The sequence below is a fragment of the Chelon labrosus genome (assembly GCF_963514085.1).
Source record: "Chelon labrosus genome assembly, chromosome: 17".
Taxonomy (NCBI): domain Eukaryota; kingdom Metazoa; phylum Chordata; class Actinopteri; order Mugiliformes; family Mugilidae; genus Chelon; species Chelon labrosus.
This window is the reverse complement of record NC_140350.1, coordinates 6,000,732-6,024,259: the sequence shown is the minus strand read 5'-3', so window position 1 is coordinate 6,024,259 and position 23,528 is coordinate 6,000,732. Positions and strand designations below refer to the sequence as shown.

Here is a 23,528-nt window from a genome sequence, read left to right as displayed (position 1 = left end):
TGCGCTGTTCACCTTTCCCTGCTGGGAGTGTAACCTGTGTGAGACTTGCAATGAGCTGTGAATCCCATACCAACTCCAATTATCTCCAGAGTTCACAGGCTTCTGCAGCTCTGTGGCGTAAACATGTTTTAGCGCTTCCCGGTGTCGCGCCTCAGACATGAACGCTTTGTTCCACAAATACGTACTCCGATGTGTTACATCGGAGTACATATTTGTGGAGCATGATGGCTGCAAGACTCATCGTTCAATTTTGGAGTTTCGCATCTCGAAGAGATTGATTTATCGATCTTGTGCAACCACATCTTCTAAAAACAAAAAAAAAAAATAGACAATTTGAAATGTAATTGGTGTGTGGATTGTGTTTACTAACAATGTTTTTTCATTCTTGTAGTGCAACTAGTGCTTTCAGTGCACTGAAGTCATTAAGATTGAAAATAGGTTTACATTCTATATGATATATGTGACAGACCTATTTTAATCGCCAAGCTTTGTATTTTATGCTTTTCACAAGTCATTTTACACATGCCTACCGGATAGGCTGCCCTGCATTAAGGTTTCATTACTGCAGTAGAGAATATCCCGTTCCACATTTTTCTTCTTCTATTCTCAAATAGTTTCTCAAATATATTCGTTGTTGTCTCTGTGATTGCAACTGAATAATCTTTTCTGTGGCCAGAACATAAACGCATTAAAACAAGGCCAATGCAATAATCAGAAAAGTGGAGAACCTCTTGCCCCTTGACTGCTACATAATCGTAGGGTGCCGAGGTCTTCAAGTCCTATTATCGTTTTCATAAAAACATCGAATTTAACAGTGCAAAAAGGCAGTGTCTGCTCTGCTTTCCAGTTGTTCCGACCCTGCACATGAATCATATTTTGACGCCCGGGAACACAATGACCTGCATGTTGAGCTCTAAAAAAAAAACAAACCCCAACCCTAGTTTAAGAGAATATTTTAAGGTGGTTCGAAAACAAATTTACATTCTGTGTGCTCTCTAAAAAGACTGTTAACTTGTTCTGCAAGTCTTTGAACAAGGGCAACGTGATTGATACAGAATCCAGGAGTTCACCTTCAAATTTTAGTAGCATCCATCTGTTCTGTCAAGACCTTGAACTGATCAGGCATTTTGGAGTTTGAGTTTGCTGAATTTTATGCTGATATGCTCTGGAAATCTTATATACTGTGGAAATGTTTACCTCCACTGTGTGCAGCTGTGGTGAGATCAGGCCATCACTGATGTCTTTGTCAAAGCAAGCCTCGGCGCAGTACATGTGACAGCCTAAATCTCTTCCCATTTCATCGGCGCGGGCCTGTCAAATCCCACCATGAAAACAGGTACAGTGCAGTGACACCGCGTGCATGTGAATGAGATGTGACTCTATAGACTGAGAGGTGAGGAGGAGGACTAAGACGAAAGACTGAGGAAAAAAATCAGCATGCGGAAGTGAAAATGGGGAGGCTGGAAGAAGAGAGTTACACCCACCTACTTACCAGAGATCAGCATCAAGACTGTAACCCACATTCTGGGTCTTGGTGTGACAAACTCCAGAATCGTTCCATTGTAGACACGAGTCTGAACAACGTGCCTTGTTATTTGGCCTAATATTTGATTTTCAAGTCGGTTATGCACTTAGCTCCTGTTGCGATGTGGGACGCTGCGGCAGATGTGGCGTACTGGGGCCCAAGCGAAGACTGAACGAGAGGCCCCAGGGCGAGCGAGAGGCCGACATTTCTGGGACACTTGATGTTACAGAGATGGGTAATTGGACCACTGGATGTACAAAACATAAAATATGAGATGCCTGTGTGTGCTCTGTCTAGTAACATCTCCGCTTTAACAGTTCCTCAAAGCATTTAAGCTCTACATTTTCAGTCTACTCCAGGGATGGCAGTGTTTGTCAGTTGGAAATATCTCAATATTAAATGGAATGACATGAGATTTGGTACAGACAGTCAGTGTACCAAGAGGATGAACTTCAATCTGACTATATAAAATGATTAGCTATCAAGCAAATCATGTGTACATCTACAAGGTTCAATGTTCCCAGATGATGAATCCTATTTCCAATTTTGATCCCTTTACTTCGCTTCTAGCACATGGACAAAAGTAGTTTGGAGTGAAATACCTTGTTAAATAATGCATGGCTTGGTATTAAATAAATTAGCCACATTCTTGTTCAGGTCAGCAGGGGTGATTGTGGTGATAAACCAAATTTTGAACTCATTACGACAAATCTGGAGATAAACATACGCTATCAACATACAAAACAGCATTTCCAGAATCATCTACACAGTGTGTTCATGTTAACTGATAAACTGTTGCATGGTAACGTGCTAAGCTAAGGTGGTAAACATGACAAAACATCAATTTGTTAGCATAATCGTTGTTAGCTTGTTAGCATGATGACATTAGCCTTTAGCTCAAAGAACTACATTAGCTTACTACAGAACCCTAGTAGGCTATCTGGTAGACTTTGAATCTAGTTGCTAATTTATCAAAAATCAGTCTAATTGAGTTAACAAAAATAAAAATCAACTGAAGAGCTGCAACAGTTAGCAATGTTTAATACAATGCTTTAGTAAACCTGACAAAGCAGCGATGCTTTGAGCAGTACAGCTGATTCTCCTCTTTGTTTTAATGACTAGATATCTGCCTAAATAATAAGATAATCTAAACTCTAGCGAATAGTCTTCAAAGCGGAACTTTCCTTTAGTGAAGACATCAAGGAACTATCTTAAAAAGTGCCTTTCCACCTCTGAAATACCTCCAGGATTAGCCATTTCCTCTCTAGTAACTGACCTAGAAAACCGGTCCATTCTTTTGTTTCCCAGAAGTGTTTACTGCACTGCTCAACCCTCAGAAGTTGTTCCACTCAACACAACTCCACTCAACTTAGTAGCCTGGAAACTCACGATACAGAAAACACAATCACACAATCCTGACCTACCGTAGATAGGCCTTCATCGGCTCTGAGTACCCAGAAGTGGGAGTGTCTTCAAAGCCCAAATGTACAACCTTGAAAATAACTTGCCCCTCAGTACATCACCTTTTTACCTAATCTAAAAGCCAGGCCCGGTGCTCCGCTCTCTAGACGCAACAATCTTCTTTATTCTCGAAACTAAAATGAAAAAGCAAGCCACCCTTCACACCCACATACCCTCAGAGGGTACACTCCCCTTTTAGAAACAGGAACCAGTTTTGGCAAACGTCAAAGTCCATAGTCGAGACCTGCTTATTTACCACAGTCTACTATCCACATTTGCTAACTATAATTGACGATCTTGGGAGTGCTGATCTGTAACGTTTTATTTATGCGCTCCCATACTATAACCCAGGCTTTGCAATGCACATACAATGTGATCACAGAAAGTTTTAAATTTACAACAAGCAAGTTGTCAGTGTGAATAAAAAGAAATTGTGCTTTATACTGCTCATATTATATCACAGATGCAAAGGATGAATAACTATGTAATATATTTTCAAAGCATATACCTACAGACTTTTGTCAGTGTGATGCTTTCTGACAGCTAAAGCTTTATCGGCTTTTCAGACTAGAATATGGAAGAAACTTTGAAAGGAAATACTTGAAGCCTTTACACAGTCTTTATGCAAGTGTGGAGCAAGGAAACTCAATCTAGCCTACGGTCAAAATGAGCCTTGCCTGCATAATGATCCAAAACTGACAAGGCAATGCAGAAATTATAAAATAAAAAATCCAATATGCTGATGTTGATGTTTTCACACCTGGGACCAGTCATAAATCCTTGGCTTCCATATTACATTCACTGGCAGGATGGAGGCGTGGAGTGTGCATGGACAGCAGGTGTTTCAGCTCTGACAGGAGACAGAAAAGAGCACCGCTGACCTTACTAACCGTGGATACGACCAAAACATTACCACAAGTGGGTTTCTGCGTCCCATGCTGTTTTCCGTTGATTCATGTTCCTGCCAAGTGGAGCATGTGAAGAGAGTAAAAGACTGGATCCAGAATGAGCTCTGAGAGAGCCTGAAGGTGATACGCGCTGAAAAAGATAAAGCACTGCCTATTGTTATAAAGTAAGGGAGCCAACATTCTCCGACAAAGCCCGCTCAACGCACCGTGATTTGCACATTGTTTCCTGACAATGGCAGGGATGATCTTGTGGAGGTAGAATTCAACCCTGGAACTTTTGTTTCTGAGAACTGGTGAAAAGGTGTTTGTAACACACAGTGCAACACATCCAACTGTGACAAATAAGGAACTATTACATAAACTGTAAGAGAAGAAATAAACATTTAACAACTGTTTCTTTGGCCACATTGGCGCATATGCACATCAAACCATTTTAGAGCAATATCATTATTTGTTTGTTGTTGTTATTATTTATGTCTGCATGGCGGATTTATGTGCCTTCTCTTTTAGCTCCATTTTTCATCCCTTCCAACTTCTGAGTGAAATAATTGTGAGTGAATTCTTATCAAAAAAACTGCAGCATGCTCTGACTAAAATTTATGCTATATGAGCTATAAAGCTCTGTGAAGGGGAACTGCAGATTCACATGGTGCCTCTCTGTAGGTTCATGACACTCTAGCTTTCATTTGGTACAAGAGGTCTCACAGCCTGGCGTAGCCAGATTCAGTTCTTATCAGAATATAAGTCTGGTAAAACACCATCTGGATTTCATTACGGGACGTATTTAAACCGATACAAAGAAAAAAAACAATGGAACCTTAAAGTTATTTAAAGGACCATCACTTGTTTTGAAACACGTCTCAAAAATAAGTAAAAAAATCAGCTTTTGCATCAGTTGAAAAGATAAAAGATGGTCATTTGAAGTTATTTAAAGATGAAAGATGCTTCTTTAAAGTTATCTAAAGCAACATCTTTTATCTTTTCAGCTGAAGCAAAAGTTGATTTTTCTGTCGGCTGTGCTTTGATGACGCATATAACTAAGTCACTGTTACTCCTCTGCCCATCACCGCATAAAGTTCACTCAAAGAATTTTAGTGGACCAGCAGATCTTCATAATGAATTCCGAACAGAGCGACCGCTAAGGTTTTGTGGGTTGAGGAACTTCAGGCTGACCTCCAGGGAATCCTTCCGAGCTATTTAATTAAACAGATATTTTCGTACCAAGTCAATGCCAAAACGTGACCAGAGGTACTATAGTACCAGAGGTACAGAAGGCACAATAGTTGCCATAAGCACTGAAGATACAAGACAATGACAACATATGGGGTAGAAGGTCTGCTACTAAATGTTTGCTATGACACGGGTGAAAAAATAGACTCAGCAGTAATCATATATGGAGACATTTTGCATATCAGTCTGACGGATCCAAGTTATAGACACCCAAAAGCCTTTAAGCACTTCATCGCAGAATCAGAATCAAGGTGCATCTATTTAGGCAATTCTCCACACAACACTAAGAAAGGCTAACCTTTAGTCTAATTTGTTACTTGTTACTTACTTCAGCTTGTTAAGTCTAATGCAGTGGTAGTTGAGCCATAAGCTAGGTGGCGCTCACAGTGTTAGCAGGCTACCACCATTACTGTTTAGTTTATACAGCCATGGGATCTGCACGCAATTGTGCAATATATATATTTTTTTGAATCACATAATATATGCACAGTTTGATTGATATTCTATTTGGCATCGAGAACTGCAGAATCTCACTTGTGTTTTTAGCGACCATCACATTTCTCTGTTGGTTACATCGCTTTATGGTACGTTGTTAGTCAAAATATCTATCATATCCACATCAGTGCACCATGAGATTGTGGAAATACTTTCTATCTGGGTGACACTTGTCAGCTACACTCCTGGAACATTGTTTCTGACTCAAGAGTTTCACTTTAGTATATGTAAGGTAAATGTGATGCATTATTAAACACTGCGACGTCGGTGTGCAAATGGCTTGGAAACAGTGCGAGCGCTCTGAACACAACAGTACAGAAAAATGTAACTGTAACAATGAAATAAAATGAGTTTCGCTTCTACCCTACACTGTAATTGTCTTCATATAAGTCTGTGAGATCCTCAGGAGATCCTTATCACCGCATGTGGAGTCTGAGTCTGACAGCCTGAAGACGAGCTCCTCCGGAGAAGCTAAGAGTGGAGACGTCTTACAGCGCGGAGCAGCTCTCTGAAGAGACCGAAACCCTCAAAGTTCTCCAAAATGCAGTAATCTGGCTACGTCATACAGGCTGTCAAGCCAGCCGAGTGCTGAGCCACAGACACCACCCAGAGCTCAAAGCGGTCAATTAGAGCTGCATGATCAAATATGTCAAATGCCGCATAAAGTCCCAAGACAAAGCATGAAGCATCTCGGAACATCTGCCGTTTGAAGGAGGTCATCCAGGGCCTCTAATGGAAATTTCCCCAGAATATGTTTAAAAGGAGAGCACTTTGAGAAGAAATAACTTTATCCAAAGTGGTTTAGCTATCGTAAAATAGTTTCTTGATATTAAGGTCATATTTTTTGTCAGACTGCACTACGGCTACTTTACTACAGCTGACAGTTCGAGCTGCAAAGTGAAAGTAACAATTCATTTTTGTTTTAAATCTGTAATGTTAACCACAATTAAATCTCCAACTAAGATTTTATCACTTTGTTAAATAAATAATATTGTCTGTCACCTTGGATGGTTTTCATATTGTTCAGCTCAAAGGCTGACAGAACCAGCATGTTAGAAAGACAGCTGAACTAGAACAGTGGCAGTAACAAAAAAAAGTGAATTACTAAGACCAACAATGTCTGCCATTATCTGTAAAGGCAACACGAAGCACATCAGTGGAACAAGCAGTGCAGGAAACAGTTTTCTTTGAGCACAAGTGAAACATGGGTAAAGCGGTGAAAGCCTGTTTAGATCCGATGATTCACATGTCTGGTCAAAGAGAGGGGGAAGGAGGAGGATGGTGCTCACCATGTCTGTGTCTGACACTGGCCCGAAACTCGTCACGTAGATGTTTGTCCTCACTTCTGTCACACTCTCTGCGGGGAGAGACAACAAAGTGGAGAACAAATTACAGTGAGGTATAGAGAAAAAGCTGCAGCGCTGTCTTTGTCAAGCTGATTGCTTGTGTCTGTGACAGTGAAGTCTGACTGTTTGCTTTTGACAAAGCTGCTTCACAAAAAAACACCTCTACAAAGTTATTAACACTCACAGAACGGCTTCAAACCGAGGAGAAACTGCAGATTTATGCACGCTCATTGAAGATTCAGTTGCGTGTATTATTGCTTCCTGCATGATTTAGCCAAATCCATGTTGTGGTTGTTGTGCCTCAGACTGCGCGTTTAAGAACATAATGGCTGGACTAACAGTATTAGATACTTCCTCCAACACAGATTAACCCTCTACCACACAGCACTGCTTTTAGCACTTCCGAGAATTTGGCCCAGGAGAGCTTTTTCGTGAGCTCAATTCCGAGGCAAAATGTTGTTGTGAGCAACTTCACAGATGCTCTTGAAAGTCTTCCGTTCTGTGCCATTTTTTTTTTTTTTTTTTTTTTCTGTCTCCAGCTAGTTTTGTCCACTTCAGCATAAAATCTGCTTTGGACCTTGCCCAAGTCTGTATCTTTGGAGAGGAGACATCCGTTTTAACCCAAAATAATTTAGTTAGACTGCCCCAAAAACATTTAACGGTCCCTAATGGACCACTGGCTCAGGAATAAAAATCAGCAGCTCAGCATTAAGCATGCGGGTCGGAGTGTATTTCCTTTATTCAAATAACGGGCACATGTTGTTGCCGTTACACAATTCTATACACACATTATAATCACATTAGACATGATGGAGTCTATTGTGGTATGAATCCGGCATGACTGTTACAAGGCGGTTATGCTCTAAGTCTTCCTGGGGCCAATGTATTCCTTCCATTATAATTACATGTATCATTGCACATTACATTACAATACAAGCTCTATAATTGCCTTTGTTCTGTCATAGTGATTTATAGATGGTTTCTGATACTGTAACAGTCAAATTGATCATAATACAGGGAGTGATACAGGGGCTTTTAAATGTGATATTAATAATGTGATGTGGAAGGTTTGTTTTGAAACACTTCATATGATCTTTTAATAAAGCATTAACTAGGTCATGATGTGTAAGTCATGCCAGATCAGTGTTTGCCCTCTCCAGTGAGGGCTGAATCAGCTCCTCTGGGACAAATGTGTAAAACAGGCTCTTGGGCCACTGGCGAGACAAATAGCTGCTCCCAGTGGTGCAACAACTAGAGAGGGATGAGGCTTTGGAGTGAATGGATCCTCAGCTCTAACTGTGTCCCAGATCTAGGCGACCACCCACAGGTGAAGTCTCTAATCCTTTGGCAAAGGCCCCCCCCGAGAGTGAAGATCCACTTTCACATTAATCATTCCCACGACACGAATAGCTCTCACAAACACACGATTATCACAACACCGCGTCAGCACTTTGCATTTCAGACCTGGGCATGGGAACAGAATGGGGTGCTCCGTTTCTGTTGACAACAATGCATCAGAGCGTAGGGCAGAGCTGATAGATGCTGCTGAAAATAAAATGAAATAGCGTTTTTCCAGATCCTGTTCAGTCTGCATGTCTGAGATGGTCCCACATGACAGTTTCTGAGACGGACTAGTGAGGCATGGGGGTGGCCAACTGGAAGAAGATTGGTATTCTGTTTCTTGTACAGGCAGAGGCTCTGGACTTTGACTGAGCATGCTAGTTATAGGACGGTCTTTTGTCTCTCTGCAGAAAAAAATATATAGAGACAGATGGTACTAAGTTATCATATTTTTATTTCTATCTTTTTTACTTTTTTATCTATTAAACTGCCTGCTGCTGCAACAGAAATCCTCCCTCTGTACGATAAAGGGTGTTATTTTATCTTATCTTTTGATGAATATAGAAATCTATTAAGAAGAAATAAAGGATGATAAATGTAGCCTGATGTCTAATGTCCCTAATCATTAACATAAAGAGTGGCTACAATCTGGGAAATTCAAACTGATCTGCAGTTCATTCCTCTGTTAAACATAATGACATCTGCCATATTACTACATAAATACAAGTATATATTGACACCATATATTTAGCCTCTGAATCAATGACACTAGTGGCCTAATAAAGTCATTTATATTTTATGCCACCATATATTGTAACCATCAGGATAATTTTAGCTATGGTCCTGGTCTGATGGCACCAGCAGTATTTCTGGAACACCTGTTTGGATTCCATTTTCTCCACATGGAACTTTATTGTCAGTCACTGCTCCACAAAGCGAGGCCATCATGACCGTAAGCCCTGACTGGTGCAGGCCTCATCATCTCATTGCCCACAGAGATGGTAACCTCTGTGCAGAGGCAGAATGTGACATTAATGACCGGTTGCTGCCTCAGAGTCCAGGTCGTCCAGCCTGTTTGGACGACCGTCCGTTGGGCACCCTCATGGCGTCGGCAGCAAGCAGCAGAGCAGAAATGGACATTCCAGCTGGCTGGCTGAGAAAACGGCAAAGCCCGCTTGAGCTTGTGGGCTCGCTGCTATGCAGTTTACTCTCCTTGGGGGATGAATATTTGGATGAAATGGCACCAATTAGTGGGATTTTCACTGACATATGCTATTTGCGAATTTGGGCATGATTGAACAAAGACTTCCACCCAGGGGAAGTCACAGAGCTGCACGAAATGACCTGACTTCATTGTGATCCTGGTGTCATCTATCCAAGTTACCATGACTCATTCAGCCCACTAGCAGCAGATACTGACTTGACTGATGAGGTTAAAAGGAAAAAAAACTACTACTGACCAGAAAACATTTAGCAGCACCAGTACGTAGTTTAAGACAGTGGGATATAATATTGTTCTCACAAATCTACCAGTCCAAACTAGAGCACTATAAAATGCTAGACCACAAAATATATGTGGTTAGTGCAAGATTAAAAAATGCTGCGATTAATGGATTTTGTCACGCCTGTAATTATTATTTGTGTTTCTTCTTTTGGTAGATAATCAGTTTTGTAACTACACTTACTCCCCATTATGTTGGGGATGCGAACAAGAAACATAATGTTGCACTGTGATCAGTGATTCGTGCCATGGGTAACAACTTGGGCGGTGATAAAAGTGTGGCAAATTGGATGCTAGGAGTCCTGTTTGCAGAGTGCCTGCAGATTGCATGGGGGATCAGAAGGAGCAAGCTAACGGCTTTAAAGCACCTTTCTAACCTTCATAAGCTATGTGTCAGGCACTGCTGCTCCTGCAACCGCTGACTGTGCTGATAAGTGGGGCTGAAGCAACATGGCAGCTAAAAGTAATATCTTGTAATTTTCAGAACACTGGAATGCTCCTGCACCCTTTTGGGCCACTTTTACTGAAACCACGTTCTGCGAAACTAAATGAAGCCACGTTACTAATGTATGTGTATTCAAGAGTGAACTTAAGAACGATACAGATTTTATTGCTTAGGCCGTGTACTTTCCATTTGATGTTGTTTACAACAGCATTATAAAACAAGTGCACATAATTAAAACACAAGCTGCGTCTTCTGGCATTATTTTCACACTGGCTAAAGAATATCTACGACACCCTGTAAAGCCTAATGTGGATGTTTTCCTATCCCATCAGTCTGTATCCTTGTTTAGCAGTATCACAGCAGTCTGATGCTGTGCAGATCCTCGCTGAAATCTTTATTTTTTTTTATATCTATGTAGGTGCCTGTGGTTTATCTAACATGTCTTACCTCCGAGCCCAGGACGAAGCCTGTTGTCATATCCATCCAGCAGCCTGTCTAGGATTCGGGTGAAAATGGTGATATTGTCTTTACTATCATCAGGCAATGGTTCTCTGTGTCCAACTACTGCCCTGCAGGGAGAAACAGAGAGAAGGAGATAGAGTAAAAAAAAAAAAATATATACAGGGAAGATATAAACAAAGACGCTGACACTGAGACTCAAACGCCTTCGGTGCACAACTGAGTGAAAACCTGCTGTTTGTTTGCTACAGCCACAGTCAAAGCGATCCGCGTTCTCACAATGAATGTACAAGTCCATGTGTTCTGATGGTTTACCACACAAATGAATATATTAATGACTTATTATTTATTAGTTCTCTATAAATTAATGAGATCTAACTGTTCTCAAAAGCTAAATGTTGGAAATTAGCTTGTTGAACATTGTTGAAATATTGTGAATTCCACTTGGACATGGTACACAGTGTGACTACTGTAATTTCACTGAGAGTGAAATCAGCCTTGAGCCATTTCACTAATGTTGTCTGGTGGTGGTTGTCATATTGTGCTATCTTCATTTACTAGAATGTCTAAAACTTGTAGATTGATGGAAATTAATAGTTTCCAAAAAAAGGAAATACGCTGCAGCGTTTTGTTAGAGAACTCATCATATGCTATCAGCCTCTTATTAATTTACATGGCCCACAATCCCCTGCAGAACAATATTGTACTGAGATGAAAAGGCCACTATACTGTAGGTGGAACAGTGATGAGTTAATGAGTACCATCTTTAATTAAACTAAAATCCCCCGAGGAGCTGACCTATAATATACTACTAATCCTCATCAACCACCACTCCGCGTCCAGATGCACTCTCGCAGACACGGGTCCTTGCTCTGCGCGGCAAAAGGAGCTTTAAGGAATTTGAGGGTATCCCAAATTTTCCCTGAACGCTTCTTGGAGGGAATCCCGAACTTTAAACAGCAAATCTGCCAAGGCTTTCTATAGCTTAATGTTTCCTGTAATAACTCAAAATAAGAGCCCTCCTGAGATACAACCCTGTCCATAAAAACGCTTACTGGGTGAAGGTCACTACTTGAAATCTACGCAACTATGATTATTATCAGTTTGGGAGCAAAAAATGGCATCCCTGAACACTCTGGACACAAAGTGCGCCCAAATTTTGAGTTATCTGGGCACATGACATCAGCCTAGCTAAGTGGCCATTATGAGGGCATATGTGGGCATTATATAAATATCAATTAAGCATCTGGACTCCCTTAAGTTCCAGCTCATCTATATTTTAATGATTGCTGTGGTGTATAGTAAAATTGGGATATCAAAACTTATGAAGGTGTGCTTTAAAGTCTACCGGTGATACTTTATAATGTATTGAATTCATACTCCTCTAGTAACTATTAGGTCTTTATGCCTTATACTACAGTGTTGGGTTGACTTTCTAATTCTGTGGTCCTCTTGGGTTATCGTGAAATTCAAATCAGTTTTGAAACATTTAAGATAATTTATTGCTCAGTTGAGCAAATTTCATAATTAGTGTTGGAGTCATTCACACTCATGAGGAATTCGTGGGAAATGAGGCATGCGTGTGATGCAGCGTTGCACTGTGTAATATTGTCTCCCTGGCTGAACAGTAAACTGCAAATGAGTCATTCTCGTAACACTGTATCAGAGCCGTGGTAAATTACTGCTGGTGCCATTGTTGCTTCACAGTGAAAGCGTTTGGCTAAGGGGAAGACACCTGGAAAGGCAGGACAGCTATTGTTAAAAATAAACATCTAATGGTATGTGGTTGCAATTTGTCTACCTTAAAGGTAATCCAAACACACATCAACGTTTCTCATATGAACACAAATGGCGGTCGACCTGCTATGCCAGGTGCTCACTTGCCATCATGAGCAACTTCAGGTTCGGTGCCTCGCCCAAGGACACTTCAACAAGCTGCAAAGCAACTAACTTTGTTCCTGGATCCTGACCTAGTACATAGTCTATGGAGATTGTCAGTCATCCATATTATGGTATCTTTAAAACAAAGATAACTCGATTTGTTTGAGGTCTCTTGAAGATGCTTCATCACTCATCCAAGCGGAGGACACGTTCTCTAAAAAGCCAAGGTGCACCATCAGGTCAGGCAACCCATGCAATTATTTGGGGCCCCGTGAAACAAGCGAGAAAGGGGGGCCTCAGATAGCTACCTCAGCTACCTTTGGGCAATTCATTTTACTGACAACCATGAACCCTCTTAAACGTATAGAGCATTACAGTGAATTAACAATACTTCATAACCGCCCCTAAGTTTGGCTTGTGAAACCATGCAAGGTGCTTGCCTGCTACCAGGCTCAGTGTCTTGCCCTAGGACTCTTGTGCACGTGGCGGGGATCAAACCACTAACTATGCGATTGGCGTTCTACCACCGGACCCATAGCCGAGAGTGAGCCTGTAGATGTTAGGATTTGCATGTGACAGATTGCACACCTGTACTGTGAACAGATTGCGCTCAATTATTTTTGATTGGCTTTATGAAAGTCTGTTTGTTTGGCTGCACTGCCAACAGACAAACCAGTTGTTGTTGTGTCGGATTTATGACAATGCAGCTCCAAGAGAGTTTGCTGTCTACCAAGGTGAACCACGGATGCTGGCAAACCAAGCAGGAATAAAATCTTTAGGGCTAGAATTTAAGGAAGAAACTACCGGTGAGTAACTCCAAAGTTCACTATTCTGCGACAGAACACTAACCTCACGACTTGCACTTCATTGAGTCGGGCACAGTTTGATCTATTCTGGCTGTCAAGTAGGTGCCTAACTGTATAATTAAACTCTGGAAAGACTATGTCAAAATATGACAGCGTACAACAGTGTACTCATAAATATTTGAAAAAAAAAAAAGAAAGAATGCCGTATATTTTGGGATTTTTTCATTCACACACTTTATCAAAAGTTGACAGGCATGCGTGTTTGAAGCATCTCACGCACACCGAAAACACTGAATACAAAAAGCTCTAGAAAAGCTGGGGCGAGTTTAACTGCAGCAGGTAATATCTCACTTAACATGAATCATATATCAACCAAAAAGCCTATGTGGCCTCTCCGGCAGCACCGGTGGAAATTCAAAAATTAATGAGAAACCTTTAGTCCCCGAGAAACCGTTCCAGCAACGTCTGCTCCACACTGAAATATCCACTTTAGAAAAACAAACCTCTTGTGTAGCATCTGTGTTTAACTGACACACACACACACACTGTCTGTGACACACACAAACGTCCTAACCTCTTCCAGTGGGGTCCAGCTGTTTAAATTCACGATTGGGACTTAGAAATGGGACATTGCCTTTGAATTCGGCTGCATTTTTGTTTAAGCTCCCAGCTTCACAGTCATGCCAGCTGCTAGTTCTACTTCTTTACTCGCCTTCATTAATCTTAACACTTGCATATAAGTCCTTCAGAAGTAAAAAAAAAAAAAAAAGGAGAAGAAAAACAATATATTCCTGAGCATTTCACACTTTGAGAAATTACTTTTGAAGAGGACAAAATCCGTCAACAGACTTGTCTGAATTTTGCCTTAAGTAGAAGAACTTGCTCGATGACTGGAAACTATAAATGGCATAAACGCAGAAGATGCCAAGACAAACATTTACAAAGTTTTCCGAAGCTGTCTAATTTCAGTGTGGTCACACCCTGCCTTTTATTAAACATTTATATTGGTGGTGGGCTTAGTATATAAATAATGTGCATTATTAATAACTGCCAGGACGTTTGATTGCATTACTATCATTATTCCGCGTGGTTGCTCTGAAGCAGAAGTTTGGTGGTTGAAAGTGAATTGTGACTATCTGATCATGAGAAGAGAGATACTTGCCAATGCTGTGTGAGGGCGGTTGCTAAAGGGCTCCAATTCATCATCAAACGAAAGAAAAAAAAAATCAGGATTTATTTTTGACAGACAAATCTGTAATGGACTTAGTTCCTGGATCATGGTATGGGACACAATAGCTTTATCTCCAGGTCATGGTATGTCTAGAACAAAGCTAAAACAAAGGATGTGTTTTGAGATTCCTTGAAGATGTGTCACCACTGTGGTCTCTTCAGTTAAGGAAGCCATATTTAAGGGCATCTATGTAAAACTGGAAAACACCTTCAGTAAAAAGCATGGCTGCACCGTCAGGATTGGCAAACCAAGCAATTGGTTGGGACCCCGTGAAAAAAATAAATAAATGAGAAGGAAATCCCCGACATGGCTACCTTTTGGCATATTTTGCAAAAACCATAAAGCCCATTGGCAGATGTTGCTAATTATGGGCTGAGGAGATAGCAGACAAACGTCTTTGCCTGTGGCCTGCTAAGATGGCCACTGCTAAACAAGGAAGGTCAAAGCTTAATTTACAGCATCGTGTCACTTCTGCACCTTAGCAATAGCGTAGCTCTGGACCCGGTGCTGTACCCTACGGCGTAGCCTGACTTGCACAACCCCAGAAATGTACTTGTCACGGCGACGCAGACCGCCAACCCTGTGACTGGTCCAAGATGCATTTCCTTGTTCCTGTGTCTGAGTGGGCAGACAAACTCTCCCTTGTTCAGCTTCCTACAAACCATCTACTCAGACGACTTCTCAATGTTGTCTGAGTGATTGTTGATACAGTACAATACAGTTGATTAATGGAGCATTTCAGTGGCGTCTTGTAACGTCTCAGAAAAACGTTTCACCCGGATTCACACTTTCAGTCTTAAGAGTTTCAGGCTTAGGGGGCTAAAGAAAAAATAAACTTACCATCAGAATTACATGCTTTAATTCAGGGCCTTCCCTTAACCCGAGTGTAGGCTTCATGCACATGTAAAAAGTAGTCACTAGGAACTGAAGAAGCCGCTTGAATTAACAATGAAAAATCAGCTCAAGTCCAGTTTCTCTGGTAACTTCACTGAAACTGATCTATTTTCTGCTAGAACACTGAGTTTGGTTCAACTCAACTTCAACCTGAGCTCAAGTTTAATTAGAAACTTAAAACCGCTGAGTGGGAGTGCGGTGCCTTCAAGTTCACAATGGTCCTTTTTTTTTTTTTTTTTTTCCACCAGCAGACAATAGGGAAAGCTCAGGTGTTACTAATAACGTTAACAATGGCCCTGTTCTGCTACGCTCCAGAAAGCAGTGGGACGGTGGCAGGACCCTGTAACTGAAGCAGCTAAATGGAGTTTCTGTCATTGTTTCTTTTCCAAAAGGCCCACACGTAAGAGCAGTAGTCACACTGCACTTTCCTCTAATAAAAATGCTGCACGGCATTTTCCATGAAACAGCCTTCGGCCAGAAGTATGTGGACATAGATTTTAACCAACAAAAGCAATTATTTTCCCCATTTGCGTCATTACTCACTTATATTAAAATGTTAATTAACTGCTGTGCTTCATGTTTATTTAATTTGTGAAATTAACAGTAAGTCAGGTCATTAACTTCAGGAGCCAGAGTGTTACGGTAGTTTAATTGTTAATTCAACTTTTTCTTGCTACACAACATTACGGCGCCTCCTGCCAGTGACTGATGACCGGCTATGTGGCACAGGGTCAGTCGTCACTAGAGGCAGGGAACAAGTCTTTTCGCACCTCTTATCTCTGCCGTTTATTTTCAGAGAGCGTACTATCCACAAAAGTGACACATGACATTTTCCAGCGTCAAAATTGACAACTCACAATGAGGAAATGACTGCCACATATAACAGCACGTCAGACTTGATGGAGCGGTGAACAGTGCGCAGTGCTGACCTGCGGCAAGTTTGGATTGAGAGACAATCAAAAATATACTTTTGTTACAACTTCAGCTTGCACATGCTGCATGTACGTGTGCGGAGAACATTCTTCACGGATTAACTGGTGTTGCTATAGTTTTAAATATTTAAATCTTATAGTAAAACTATTAAATTATATTATGTTTTTTTTTTTAACTGATTTGAACTAAACTATGATTGTTTTTTATTTTTAAACACTCACTGATTACTTTCAGCCATTATCATTACATTAAAAGCTTTAACTTATGCTTTAAATGTACCATTATTCTATTTGTATTACTTACATGAAAGCAGAACTAAAACCATCAGCTTCATGGTCGGCATACACACAACTATAAGTCAAAGATATTACATGTCCTGGAGCACATGGATAATTAAGCAACTTATTACTGAGCGCACAAACTTTTGGGGAAATTTATTCCCTCGGAAGACAGCACATAATGAATTAAATTTTACTCAGTGAAAATAAAGTTTCTTAATTAACCATGTTCTCTTAAAGTCTTTTTAATTAGTTATTTCTCAGTGCCATTTCTGAAAGGCACCGGATTTGCAGTTTTCTTCACTTGCGATGAAGGAGACTTTATTCTCTTCTCCACTGACAAAGATGAGAGGGCGCGAAAAAATTGGAGACTGTTGATGAAGGCATCAAAGTATCTGTGCCGCCTATACTTTCACACCACAGATGTTTCGGATAATGAAGTGGTCAGCTTCTGCTGGGGAGGTGCTGTCCTGTATGGGTGACTGGCAACTTAAGAAGTAGAAGGTGCTGACTTTGTAGGCAGGTGGGAACTTATATGTGTGTGTGGGCCCAGCAGGCTGAGTTAGTTGGAAAGGGCACGTACTGAATGAGTGGACTGGCACCAATCCAAGGGTAGTAGTGCACTAAAGCAGTGTGGCAGGTGAAGGATGGCAGGGTTGGCCAGGGAAGAGATGGAATGGTGGTCTCTGAGGGTACACTGGCAGCCGGCAGGACTGGGGTGAGATGGAGAGCGGGATGGAAGGGAGCAGTAATGAGAGCTGTTTGGAGGTGGCAGTTAGGGATGAAAGGTTTCATGAGCTGAGAGAGTGGCGGCCTGAGTGAGGAGGACTAACTAAAACTAAAATATGAGTTAATTTATTCCATATTAGTGAACTTTTTAAACTTAATGTGGTTTATTTATTAATATTTTACACTTTATTAATATGGTTATTATTACACAGTTAAATGACTATCATAACCTAATGTAATATACTGTATATTGACCAATTAGGAGGAAAAGTTCAGAGTACACATTTGTATTTGAGTTCAATAACTGGCCTCATTTCACGAGGCCAGTTATTTTATGCTACAGCTCCTGGTGCTTCAATATTTTAGGCACTGGAACTATTTGATTAAATCCTCTCTGTACACACAGCAGGGCCCGCATTTCATTATTAGCTAAAGAGCTCTGACGTAACACCAGGAGAGGCCAGAAGAAAGGGTGACCAATTAAGATCTCACTGAAAAACTGTCATTAAGCGGGTGAATGCCCCCCTTCCCCCACCCCCCACGTCTGAACAGCACAACCAACTTAACAGCCCCATGAAATGGTATTACGTGCTTGATGTGATGTATTCCCGTTTCAAAAAAGGATGTCCTGGAAACCCATTAGGAAGTGAGGGATGAATCTGAGCTAATGGGCTTAGGCAGGTTTATTAGATAGAGCGGTCAGAAAGGTGAGGTTGCGCTAAAAGTTTGTGAAGGCTTGGACTTTTAAGTCACACACACTGTTGCAGCGTGAGTCACCGCTGAATATACCTAAACACAGCCACACAAACTAAGGCCATGTCAGTCCTGTTGTGGTCAAAAAACCCCCACATTTTTCTCTTGCAGTTCTTGGTGTTATCTTTCTCAGAACACAAGGAGACCAGCAAGTTGCTGCATATATGCCAGTTCCTGGTCGACTACTTTGCAACATGAAAACTATATTTCTACTTTTTGCTTCTCTGCTGTCGCAGAGATATTACTCAAAAAAGACTTTCTGAATTAAACTTAGCAGAGGAAGCATAGCCCTATTATTGCGGGCTAGGTTGTTTCAATGCAGGAAGTACACGCCGTGAACAGTACGTCTTTGGGGCATGACTGCAGACGCAGCAATATCTCTGGATGTGCAGCATCAATTTTGATCCTTTCATAAAAAATAAAGAAAAGTGTTGTAGAGTGCAGAATCATTGGTCTGCTCTTTTAAAGTTAGTAGCTTTGAAAGCTTTTGAATGCAGATAAAAGAAAGGGAGGGAACAAACAGCCTCTCTGATTAACTGCCATCCCCACAAACTTTTAATCTCCTAAACATTTGGCTACTGCCGCCGCTGCCGCTGCTCGTGCATCTTGAATGGAAAAGCGGGCACCTCAGGAAATGCCTTTCTCACCCAGCTACCTTGTCGCTATCTTAAGTGCGCGTCACTGGAGACGCTCGGATGACTGATAAGAATCCTGATATCCCACCACCACTGAAGTGCCCAGATGACGCACTCACTGAACTGTCTTTTCTGCAGAGAGCTGGGGGCAACCGAAAATCGAATGGAGGGGATTAGCGAGGCTGCTCGGAGCTTTGTGGAAAAGATATATTGGAAGTTGATGATTTTCCCTCACTGTGGTTATAGGGGGCACTGGTTTATTTATTTAAATACGTGCCAACAAATACCTAATTCCTGTCACTGAAATCCCACAAAGCAGGGAGAAGGCATGGAGGAGAGGGACATCCAATTAACACACTGCTGATTAATAAACACTAAATTTGATGCTCGAATTTATGCATGAGGTAACCTTTACAGCACAACTAATCTTCCTCCCCAGATCCTCCCACTCACGTTTTCTCCGAGTCTACCAACAATATATTGATAATGTTATGCAGCAGCACATTATGCAGCATATTGTCTCTTACTAATGGAGGCCTTGTATCATTCAGAGCCTTTACAATATGACTGATTTTTCTTTGTTTGCTTCTTTATTCTGCCTTCCACTTGCCTGTTTTGAGAAGATAATGTATTATGCACCAGAGAGAGGCTGGAGTGAAAGGGTGGGGGCTGATGGGATGAGGTAATAGCTTTTAACATACAGTACAGTAGCTTTGGCTGACTCCAGGGGCAACTGCCTCATCTGCGGTTCCCCTTGGGAAAAAAATTATACTTGGTACGTCCTTCATCCACTTTGGTTTTGGTATTTGTGAACATCTTTTCTGGAAATTTATTTCTTGTGGAAATTGTACTAAAATGTGAAACCACAGTAGAAAATAAAGCTGTTTTTATATGATAAAAGATTTCCGTGCATATACTGTGAATGACAGTTAAGTCATTTATCATCAAATGAAGTAACATACTGGTGACTGATCCTGATTTGTGCTGCAAACCATTTAAAGCATTTCACTGGCAAAGCAAAGGTTAACTTTTATTATGAAGCAGTCACAGCAAATGAAATATGTTTTTTTTTCAGAAAGCTTTTTATTGTTCATTAAGAATACATCTATGAAACAAGGGTCTTGGAGTAATGCAACAAGAAGGAGCAGCCACCTCGAGCTTTTAGATGAGGAGCTGAAGGTGACACAGTCCCAGCTTCTCATCGAGAAGGTAACCAACCAACCAACCAACCAACCCTTTTCACTGTCCTCTGCAGTTTGCAGACTCATACCACTAGAATTCTTCAACCTACAGCATTAAGCCACTTTAATGGAACCCACCAGTCCCTGCAGGTGTCTCCAGATCAACAGGTTGGAAAAGTCTCAGATTACAGACTTAACACACCTAAATTTCAAAGGGCTGTATTTTCTTTTACAAAGTTATTTTAAGACACTTCCTTCTGGACAGATTGCCATGAAATTCTGTGCACACATGCATTGTGCCCACAAGATGAATCCAAACAATCCATGACTTTTCGTCTATGTGTGGCTTCCTTTTTTGGTTATGACTCTTTAAGTTTTCTTCTTTTGCCATCGTCAATTAAAAACACATAATCATCTGGTTTATGACCAAATATCTGCCAAACAAATGCTGTTTGATATTCTGTGGAATTCGGCCTGCAGTGTAGTTTGGGAAAGCAAGCAGACTCTGAAGTGCGTCCGTAGTAAATAATTTTACCCTGTGGAGGGCAGTAATACACACCATAGCATCAAAACTTCAACAGAAGAAGAAGAAGAGGAAGCAGAAGAAGAAGAAGAAGAAGAAGAAGCAGAGCGGAAACCATGAGTAGAAGCAGTGTAAAAACAATGGTATTTGAATCAGCAAGTTCTGCTTGGTTCTAGTTCTGCTAGTGCTGCACACAGGTGAGAGCAGAGAGCCATCCTCCTCGCCAAAGACACATTGCAATAGAAACAACTGAACAACTGTACAAACAACACACTTTCAACATCAATAACATCATGGGTGGCTTATTGTGGAGAATATTCTAGGCAGTATTTGTCATTGTTTTGGACTGTTACAATAACAATAACCAGTCACATTTGCATAAAGCTAGAATATTTGTCGACTCCAATGTTAATAATAGTATTAAAAACCTATTTGGCTATTGACAGCCCTACTTCGCCCTCCAGAGATCTTCCTGAGGGATTCCCAGACACTCCCCTGCCAGCTGGGCTGGAGTCCCTCCAGCATGTTCTAGCTTGGTCCCCGGGTCTTTTCCCAGTTTGCCGTATTTGGCAGTCTTTCTAAGACAGGCACCTGGGGGACTTTTTTTAGCAAATGCCTAAACCTCTTCCCCAGATCACTTTGCAGTGTGTGTTTGCGGTAAATGCCAAGTTAGGTTACGTGTCCAGCGGGAACTTTTCCTCAGAGCTCTATACTATTGTATTGACTACAAGAACAAACTGTTAGAGATTTCAGACTGCGCCGAGAGACATGCATCGGATTTCCTGCTCAGAGCAGAGGAACACTGAAACTAATTCAACATGGGAAAAGGTTTTCAATAGTTGTTCAGCAATAATGACAGCCATGGCCAGTACTTTCTACCCAGCATCTGTTTAACACTTCCAGATAATGCGAGAGGTGGAGGGTAATTTGGAGCCTCCTTAGCCCATTGATCACCATTTGAAGCTAAAAGCTGGAGGTGTTGGTACAATCTGTTCAGACAGTGGAACAAGAGGGGGAAAATAAAATCAATTCGAAAATGTTAATTTCTAGCTGGTACCATAGCCTAACACTGCTGTACCTTGTACTTGATGGCTTAGAGAACAAAATGTCCCATATGTGACTGTTTGTGGAAGTTTGCTCGATAATTGCTTACAGTACTTTGCAGTCTCAGCTCTACATAGAAGTTCTGCTTGGCAAAGTTACAGAGATGTGCGTGTATAAGAAAGACATTTCTTTAGTCCACTGAGATGTCACACAAATATTATACTGTGATTGAAGATAGATTGATGAGAATGCCAAGTTGTTTACAAGTGCATAAGACATGATTTGGTGCATATTTCAGACATTAGTCAACAACACTGGTCCTTCCTTTAAAGGCCGTGTTCCTCTTCGCCATTAAATACACACACACATCCATTCAATAAACACACATTCATTTGATGCACACACATCCTGTGCACTCCACACGCAGTCACGATTCCCCTGGTCCATTGCTAAAAAAACCTTCGTCTTACTTGATCCCTGAATTTAACAGTTTTCGCCTCTCTTGTTGTCCTTGATCTTTAACTTGCTTTAATCCGCTGCCATGACAACCCAAGGTCAGAGGGAGGGCAGAGAAATGTCTTTACGGTGTCTTTGTCAGGCTGCAAACAGAAATCAGACCCGCCATCCGAAAGGTTTTTAAGTTCCACACAAAAACCAAACAGGAGAAGCGGTATTTCAAAAATAATGAGCGCTAGGTCGGCTTGGTTCTGCGTAACTGTCATAACAGTTATTTCATTGTAATCAGATTCGAAAATGCAGAAGAGGCTCCATGTGGAGATCCACGGCGTGGTGTTCCTGCTATGAAGTCATTTCATATTACGTTTAAAGCAACAAATACATTTTGAAATACCATGTAATACTGATTATGGTCATATTGTAAGAGGAGATGGATATTTTATTTGGGTTCTCTCCGGGTACTCCGGTTTCCTCCCACCGTCCAAAGACATGCTGGTTAGGTTCACTGGTGATTCTAAATTGGCCGTAGGTGTGAGTGTGAGTGAATGGCTGTCTGTCTCTGTGATAGACTGGAGACCTGTCCAGGGTGTACCCCGCTTCTTGTCTGGTGACCGCTGGGATAGGCTACAGCCCCCCTGCAACCCTTCACAGGACAAGCGGTTACAGAAGATGAATTAATGAATGGATACGACTACACCCTCCCTACAACAGGAGAAAATGATCTAACATATCATCTGTGATACCAACGATTGTGACACCAACCTCATTTCAGGGGCATATTCAGAGGAAACCCATGGCCTGTGGTGTCACATGCAGCACTGATATCTTCAGGTATTACACCAGTACCAGTGAAGATATAATTTATAATTGCCAGCATGCTCCGTAGTACTGCATAAGTGCTGTAACCAGACTCTTTAAAAGATGTGGCTATTTTTCATGGGGTCGATTTCACATGGTAAATAATTTACTATAAATCTGTAGAGCCAGCTTAAAATGCATGAGGATGTCAGTCCCTCCTTTTTAAATTCAAAATCTCATTCAGCTTTTTAACAAATACAGCATTTTATGGCATTTTTAGAGGAGGATGGACAATTGGAACCCAGTACATCAAACAGGACTATGTTGAGTTTATTCTAACAGGTCTAAACATAAATCGTGGTTACACAGGAGAAAAAAAAAAAAAAAAACACGCAAGGGTGTCTATTTCTTTTCGTATTGCCTAAATTACCTCTAGTTAATGACCCTGAAGCCACAGGTAAAAGGTACATACAGCAGTAACAGATTTTTTACGACCAACATATGTGTCCCCATCTGGCTGGGCGGTGTGTGTCATAGTCTTCAGTCCTCTGTGGCACACAAAGCTGAAAATACTGGAACCACTCCTTCTCGAATCCTTGACAGAAGTGCTATCCTTTCATCATTTTCCATCCCAGCAACACATGCACTCAATGCTCTCTCTCCGTTCAACTTGAT

General features: G+C 41.2%; 1 protein-coding gene across 3 annotated transcripts in view; it reads right to left on the bottom strand.

Moving 5' to 3' along the window:
* Nucleotides 1-23,528, bottom strand: part of gabra3 (gamma-aminobutyric acid type A receptor subunit alpha3) — a 90,449-nt gene that overhangs the window by 24,715 nt on the left and 42,206 nt on the right. For 2 of the 3 annotated variants that reach the window (XM_084564586.1, XM_084564587.1), the window contains exons 1-2: nt 10,700-11,024; nt 6,909-6,976 (exon numbers count right to left, since the gene is read on the bottom strand). In XM_084564586.1, coding sequence (XP_084420712.1) covers nt 6,909-6,976; nt 10,700-11,009 — 378 coding nt within the window. In that variant the 5' untranslated portion in view covers nt 11,010-11,024. Of the gene's footprint in view, nt 1-6,908; nt 6,977-10,699; nt 11,025-23,528 lie in introns of those variants that run through there. The other variant, XM_084564588.1, reaches the window with a different exon arrangement.